The 7,500-nt window shown below is 50.7% G+C and overlaps 1 protein-coding gene across 1 annotated transcript in view; it reads right to left on the reverse strand.

Annotated features, from left to right (window-relative positions):
* The window catches only part of LOC126991931 (uncharacterized), a gene marked incomplete at its 3' end in the record, with an annotated part of 19,801 nt that extends 17,210 nt beyond the window's left edge, over window positions 1-2,591 (reverse strand). The window contains exon 1 of the mRNA XM_050850601.1: window positions 685-2,591. Coding sequence (XP_050706558.1) covers window positions 685-2,070 — 1,386 coding nt within the window. The remainder of the gene's footprint in view (window positions 1-684) is intronic.
* Between the last annotated feature and the right edge of the window lie 4,909 nt (window positions 2,592-7,500).

Below are 7,500 nucleotides of genomic sequence, written 5' to 3' on the forward strand. Positions count from 1 at the left end.
AGTAATAGGAGGAGGAGGAGGAGAAGGGGAGGAGGAGAAGGAGGAGGAGAGGAGGATAAGTAATTATGGTCATTAACACCCAATTAGCATGTGATCAAAAGTTAATAATGAGGATGAGGAAGAAGACAGAAGGACGTGTGTGTGTGTGTGTGTGTGTGTGTGTGTGTGTGTGTGTGTGTGTGTGTGTGTGTGTGTGTGTGTGTGTGTGTGTGTGTGTGTGTGTGTGTGTGTGTGTGTGTGTGTGTGTGTGTGTGTGTGTGTGTGTGTGTGTGTGTGTGTGTGCGTTTGCGTGTGTGTGTGTGTGTGTGTGTGTGTGTGTGTGTGTGTGTGTGTGTGTGTGTGTGTGTGTGTGTGTGTGTGTGTGTGTGTTTTGAGACGGCATATATCGTACATCAAAATTAAAAGCAACCAACTCACGTTTTTTTAATACACTTTTATTTGAATACTCTCCGAGTAGAAATAACAGATCATAAAATATGCGCAGCAAATATGAGGTAATAATGATGATGATGATGATGATGATGATGTGTTTCGCCTTAGCATGCAGGCTCATCCTTCAACAAACGCGCCACGTGGCCCTGCACACCCACCACAGCCTCACCCCGCCACGGGGCGTCACCAAGGCGGCCTCTGCCTGCCTCCCCTCAGACGTGATGCCCCGCGGCGGCGTTGTGTCCTGTGTACCTTAGAATCTGTGCGGGGTGGCGGCGGCGGGGGGCGCCGATGTGTTTGTGTGGTTGCAACGAGCCCCTGTGTGCGCCGCAGCAGCCGCCGGAGCCTGACGCTGGTGGGCAGCCACGACTCGTCGTCGCTGGAGTCCTGGGCTTCCCCGCCGCTGCTCGCCTGCCGCTCGAAGCGCCGCGCCAGCCGCCGCACGTGCCCCGTTAGCAATATGCGGCGCGCCGACCACGAGGCGGGTAGGGGCGGGGGTCGGCGCCCCAGGTGGGCCCCGTGCAGGTAAAGCGAGGCGATGTCTGATGACTTCCTGAATTGTGGTCTGGTATTGACGGCTGCTGCTGCTGCTGCTGCGGCGGCGGCGGCGGCGGCGGCAAGGGGCGGGGCGGGGCGGGGTGCCGGGGGCGGCGTTCCCCCCTCGGGCCGCGGGGACGTCCTGCAGGTGTCTATGTTGGTGAGGGGGGGCGAGGCGGCGGCGGTGGGGACGGAGGGGCGACGGCCAGAGCGGGGCGTTGGGGGAAGCGTCTCGCTGCTGGACGGCCCCGACCCCGCGCTAACCTGTGGCCTCAGGAGGCCGCCGCCACGCCTGGTGTCCGCAGCCTCCGCCCCGCCAAGCAGCGCCGCACGGGGCTTCCCGTTTCGATGAACCTCCACCAACACGGTGGTGGTGCTGGCGATGGTGGTGGTGGCGGTGGTGGTGGAAGTGGCAGGGGTGGTGGCGGCGGCGGCGGAGGTGGAGGGGGCGGCGGTGGATGTGGCTAGGGCCGCGGTGGACGGCGAGAGTGGAAAGATGAATTCTTTGAAGGAGGAGGAACGGGGCGGGGGGTAGGGGGGAGGCTTGGAGGGGCGGCACGAGGCCGGCTGCTGCTCCTTATGTCCGTTTACCTGCGGTGGGGGCGCAACACCCCTGGCCTCGGCCATGACTGGCGTGGGGGGCGAGGGGCTCCGCCCCTCCCGTGCCCCTGAGGCGTCCTCGCCGCTGGGTTGGTGCGGAGAATTGTCGCGGGTGGAGAGTGGAGAGGAGGAGTCAGCGTACAGGGCTCGTCGACCCCCCGCCCCCTCAGAGGCCTGCCGTGAAGGAGTAGCGTCGCTGGGCCGCCGCCGCCGCCTCAGCACGCCCCGCACCCTCACCCTGCCGCCGCCCGCCGCCGCCTCGCCCTCGCTCCACTCCGTGCGGAAGCCGCCGCTGTCGTCGCTGGAGTTGCTGTCGGGCCCTGAGGCCGCCGCCACCCTGGCCCGCCGCCCGAACACCAGGCTGGTGGTGCGCCGCGCGCTGAGGCCCCGCAGCCCCGAGTCCAGCGAGACGCCGCCCTCGCCGCCGCTGCCGCCGCCGCCAGCCAGCCCGTCGATGCAGAGGTCGTCGTAGCTGGTGATCTTGCCGCCCTCATTGCCCATCCTCGGGGCGTGGGGCGGGTGGGGCGCCACGTGGGGGGCGGAACCTCCGGCGGACACGCACTAGCTGGGGTGTCCACTCAAGCCACGCAGGAGGGGCACACAAAGGGTTCCAGTCAGGGGTGCAACACAGGGGTCAGCACACACACGGAGGCAGGAGTCAGCACACACCACACAAATCAATAGCAGTCAGGAGCAGCACTCAGCCGTCAGCGGCAGCACTCAGCAGCGTCTCTCCTTGAGTCTGACCGAGGCTTTCATGGTGGAGTAGAGGAACGGCGCCTGGGAAGGGATTCTGCCTCTCCCCCTCCTCCTCCTCCATCTCCTCCTCCTGCTGCTGCCGTGCTCACCTCAGCGCCGGCGAGCCGCGGCTGCTGAAGGGAAGCGGGCTGCTGGTTCACCCATGCCTCGCTGACTCACGGCTGGACGCGACACAGACACGTTTTGTTGTTACGTCGCCACGTGATGCTGTCTCGACCATCTCGGCATGCACGAAACGAGGGGCATTCTCTCTCTCTCTCTCTCTCTCTCTCTCTCTCTCTCTCTCTCTCTCTCTCTCTCTCTCTCTCTCTCTCTCTCTCTCTCTCTCTCTCTCTCTCTCTCTCTCTCTCTCTCTCTCTCTCTCTCTCTCTCTCTCTCTCTCTCTCGAACACGCAAACACGTCTCATAATAAACACGAATACCAACACATAATCGTTACAAAGTTTTATCTCCAGCTACATCACCACTGCTCTCTCTCTCTCTCTCTCTCTCTCTCTCTCTCTCTCTCTCTCTCTCTCTCTCTCTCTCTCTCTCTCTCTCTCATTTATTTTCCTTTATTATATTTTCTTTTCCTCCGCCTTTCTCCTATTATCTCCATCTGTCCCTCCGCCACCCAAACTATTTTTCTCTCCCTCCCTCTTTTTTTTCCTCCTCCTGTTGACCTCCCGCCTAAATCATTAATTTAATCAGGCGCCTCCACACCTCCCTCTGTCCATCCCTCCCCCCAGTCGACCTCCTTCCCTCCCTCCCTTGCTTTCTTTCATCCCTTCCTTCCTTCTCTCCCTTCTTTCACCACCCAACCATCCCTCCCTTTCCTCTTTCCATCCTTCCTTCACTCATTTCTTCCTCCCTTTCTTTCTTCCTTTCCTCCCTTCCTTCCTTCTCTCCCTTCTTTCAACACCCAACCTTCTATCTCTTCCCCCATTCCTCCCTTCCTTTCTTCCTTCCCTTCCCCAACTTTCTTCCTTCCTCCCTTCTTTCCCTTCCTTCCTCCCTCCCTTCCAAATACTCAATACGATAATTAGCAATTAGCTCATTAGCACAATCTTTTGGACGGAGAAAATGTGTGTTAGCCGGCCAGTCAAGGTGAACTGTGTGTGTGTGTGTGTGTGTGTGTGTGTGTGTGTGTGTGTGTGTGTGTGTGTGTGTGTGTGTGTGTGTGTGTGTGTGTGTGTGTGTGTGTGTGTGTGTGTGTGTGTGTGTGTGTGTGTGTGTGTGTGTGTGTGTGTGTGTGTGTGTGTGTGTGTGTGTGTGTGTGTGTGTGTGTGTGTGTGTGTGTGTGTGTGTGTGTGTGTGTGTGTGTGTGTGTGTAAAAGGGTTAAATGTCCCAGCGTGATTAGGTTAATTTTCTCCTTGTCTTCATTTTTCTTCGTTTCGCTTTCCTCTTTTTTTTTCTTTTTAATTTAGTTACGTGTTAATGTGTGTGTGTGTGTGTGTGTGTGTGTGTGTGTGTGTGTGTGTGTGTGTGTGTGTGTGTGTGTGTGTTTTCATTTAAGCTTACCATAAAAAAATCACGCGACGAAAAATCAGTATTGCATTTAACACAACACTAGGCAACACTACATAATATCACGCAACACAAGGATACATTATGCAACACTAGAAAAAACACAGCGTCATCTACACCATATCCTCACGCAACACTCTGGAACACCGCAACGCAACACAATATAATGCAACACTATATAGTCAACACACTACGCAACACCACAACGTTATATCACAACGCAACACTTAAACAACACAACGTAACAGAATTCAACACGACCGCGCAACACATTTCAACACTACATAGGAACACGAAACACGAATGAGAGACACAAGTTGAGATTTTCGCTTTGAGAGTACACACACACACACACACACACACACACACACACACACACACACACAGCAGGAAGTCCGGGTATTAAATGAAGTTAGAAGTCAGTAATTTTTCCTAACTTCCCCTCACCCCTTTACCCCCCTTCCTCCCCCCTCCCTTCCCCTCACTCCCTTACCCCTTTTACTCATCCCCCTTACTCCCATTGCCTTCCTTACCCTCCCTACCCTTCGCACTCCCTCTCCATTACTCCCCTTCACTTTCCCTTTCACTTCTTATACATTTCCCTTACTTCTCATTCGTCCCCTTCACTTCCCCCTACTCTCCCTTACTTTCCCTTCCTCCCCCATCTCCTCCCTTATCCTCCCTACCTTTCAATCTCCCCTCCTCCTCCTTTCTCCCTAATCCCATGCTATCCCTTCCCTTACTTCTCCCATTCTCTCCTCCCCCACCCCTTAATTCCCCTTTTCGCCTGACCTATTTACTCCCTTTAATCATCAATTACTCCCTTGTTCCCTTCTTTACTCTTCTCCTCTTTCTCTTTTTTTTTCAGTCTACTGATTCCCCTTGTTCTTATCTTCATCTATTATCTTTTACATTTTCCCCTTCGTCTTTTACATTTTCCCCTTCCACTTTAACATTTTCCCCTTCCACTTTTACATTTTCCCCTTCCACTTTTACATTTTCCCCTTCCACTTTTACATTTTCCCCTTCCACTTTTACATTTTCCCCTTCCACTTTTACATTTTCCCCTTCCACTTTTACATTTTCCCCTTCGTCTTTTACATTTTCCCCTTCCACTTTTACATTTTCCCCTTCCACTTTTACATTTTCCCCTTCCACTTTTACATTTTCCCCTTCCACTTTTACATTTTCCCCTTCCACTTTTACATTTTCCCCTTCCACTTTTACATTTTCCCCTTCCACTTTTACATTTTCCCCTTCTTTAATATTTTTCCCACTTCCTCCACTTCCTGACCCCCTTCACCTATTCATTACCTATTATCTTCCATCCCTTTCCTTTAGTACCTGTCACTCACACCCCTTACTTTTCCTCCCCCTTAACATTCCCTTTTCATCACTGTCGCTCTTCATTTCCTAATCCCTTTTTTTATGGTCTTCTTTAATTATTTTCCCTCGTTTTCTAATCCCCTCTTGTATTTTTTGCATTCTTACACAGTTACGCCTTTCTCTTCATTCCTCTTCCTCCCTTCTCTTCCCCTTTCTTTCTCTTCACATTCCCTTGTCTTTAATTTCCTCCCATCATCCTCTTATCTCCGTCCTAAACCCTCTTATCTTTCCTCTTCCCCTCCTACGTCTTCCCCTTCCTTTCCTTTATCTATCTCCCCTCTTTCCTCTCTTTCACCTCTGCCCTTTCATTTTCTATTCTTCACCTCCCTCGTCCTTCCTTTACCCTCTTTCACTTCTTACGCCTTTCTTTTATTCCCCTTCATCTCCCTCCCCTTCCTGTAATCTCCTTCACTTCCTTTCCCTTCCTCTCCTACACCCCCTTCGCCTTTCCTTTCCTTCCCTTCACCTCTTCCCTCCTTCCTTTTATCTGCTTCACCTCCCTTCCATCTCCTTTCTTATCTTCCCCTTCCTTTCCTGTCCTTCACCTACTTTCCCATTTCTTTCCTCTCCTTCCCCTCCTTCTCCTCTCTTTCCCCTTCCATCCCACCCTCATCCTATCTTCCTTTTACTCTCTTTACCCTCTTCAGTTACCCCTCCCCCCCTCATCCCCCCTACACCTTCCCTTACACCCTCACAAATTGTAACGCCCATTTCTCACACCCTATTCCCGCACCACCAATCCATCACCCTAATTCTTTCACCCTCCCTCCCTACCTTCCTCCCCTCTTCCCCCTCTTCCCCTCCCCTCTTCCCCTTCCCTCCCTTCCCTGTTTTCCTCACGTCATTTTCTTCCCCTTTTCTCTGGTTTACCTCATCGGCGTTTTTTTTTTACTTATCCTTACTCTTCCTCCTCCTTCTCCTCCTTTCCCTTCTAAAATCCTTTCCTCTCTTCATCCTTTCCTCCCTTCCTGTGTCATCCTTCCCTTCTTCTTTCCCCTCATTTATCGTGTTCTTCACTTCTCTCCCTATTCATCCTTATTACTTCCCCTTTCCCATTTCCACCTCCCTCTTCTCTCCCCCCATTCCCCTTACCCCATTTCCACATAACTTATCTCCCCATTTTCCTTATTCTACCCCTCCCCCTTTCTCTCTCATTTCTTCTTCCCTTTTCTCCTCCTATTTCCCTTATTCTTTCCTTCACTTTCTACGCCTTTCCTTTCCTCTCCTTTCCCTCCTCTGCCTTTCCTTTTCTCTCCTTCACCTCCTTCGTCATTCCTTTTCCCTCCTTCACTTCCTACTTCCTTCCTTTCTCTCCCACATTCCTCCTTCTTACTCTCTCTCTCTCTCTCTCTCTCTCTCTCTCTCTCTCTCTCTCTCTCTCTCTCTCTCTCTCTCTCTCTCTCTCTCTCTCTCTCTCTCTCTCTCTCTCTCTTTTCCATTTCCCATGATACAGTTAATCCCCATATATATTTTCCTTTTATATCCTTTTACTATATCTGATTACTTAACCATATGCCTTTATAAATCCTTTCTACACACACACACACACACACACACACACACACACACACACACCTGCATGACACCTGCTCGTTAGTCACAGGTGAGGTACCGGCGCCTCATGCACCTCAGCGCCGAAGTAGCGTGAACGGGGCTCGAACGGAACACGCCAAAGCTGACCGACCACTGTATGTTACGGGGTTTTCTTTCAAGGTGACGGAGATGAGCACAGAAGCAAAGCGTCCTTCAGATTTTTGACCCCAGTTATGCGATTGTGAAGGAAAAAAATATCTTGCGTAAATGAAAGGAAAATGAGAAAAATACGAATATGAAAAAATAGTTATGCAAGATAGTGAATAAAAGATGAAGGAGAAAAAATACGAAAAAAAGAACGAAAAATTATTACAAAAGACGGTGAATAAAAAAAGATGAAAAAAAAGGAAATGAAAAGGGCGAAAAATACGAATAATCAGGACGAAAAAAATATTACTTAAGAGTGATGAAAAAGATGATGAAAAAAAAAGAAAAGAAGGAAAATCAAGTACATACGTAAGATTGTGAAAAAAATGAAGAAAAAATTAAATGAAAAATGAGGAAAAATATGAATAATAAGCGATTAAAATGAAAAAAATAAAAGGAAAAGGAAAAATACAACAAATAATAACAACAATATTTTTCTCAGCAATGTAAAAAAATAGGGAACGAATATTTCTTGATTTTCCTTCTGGGTCTGAATATTACCTGAGCTTTTTTTCTTATCTTTTTTATGCCTCAGCACA

Source organism: Eriocheir sinensis, unplaced genomic scaffold (assembly GCF_024679095.1).
Source record: "Eriocheir sinensis breed Jianghai 21 unplaced genomic scaffold, ASM2467909v1 Scaffold367, whole genome shotgun sequence".
In the NCBI taxonomy this organism is placed as follows: Eukaryota; Metazoa; Arthropoda; class Malacostraca; order Decapoda; family Varunidae; genus Eriocheir; species Eriocheir sinensis.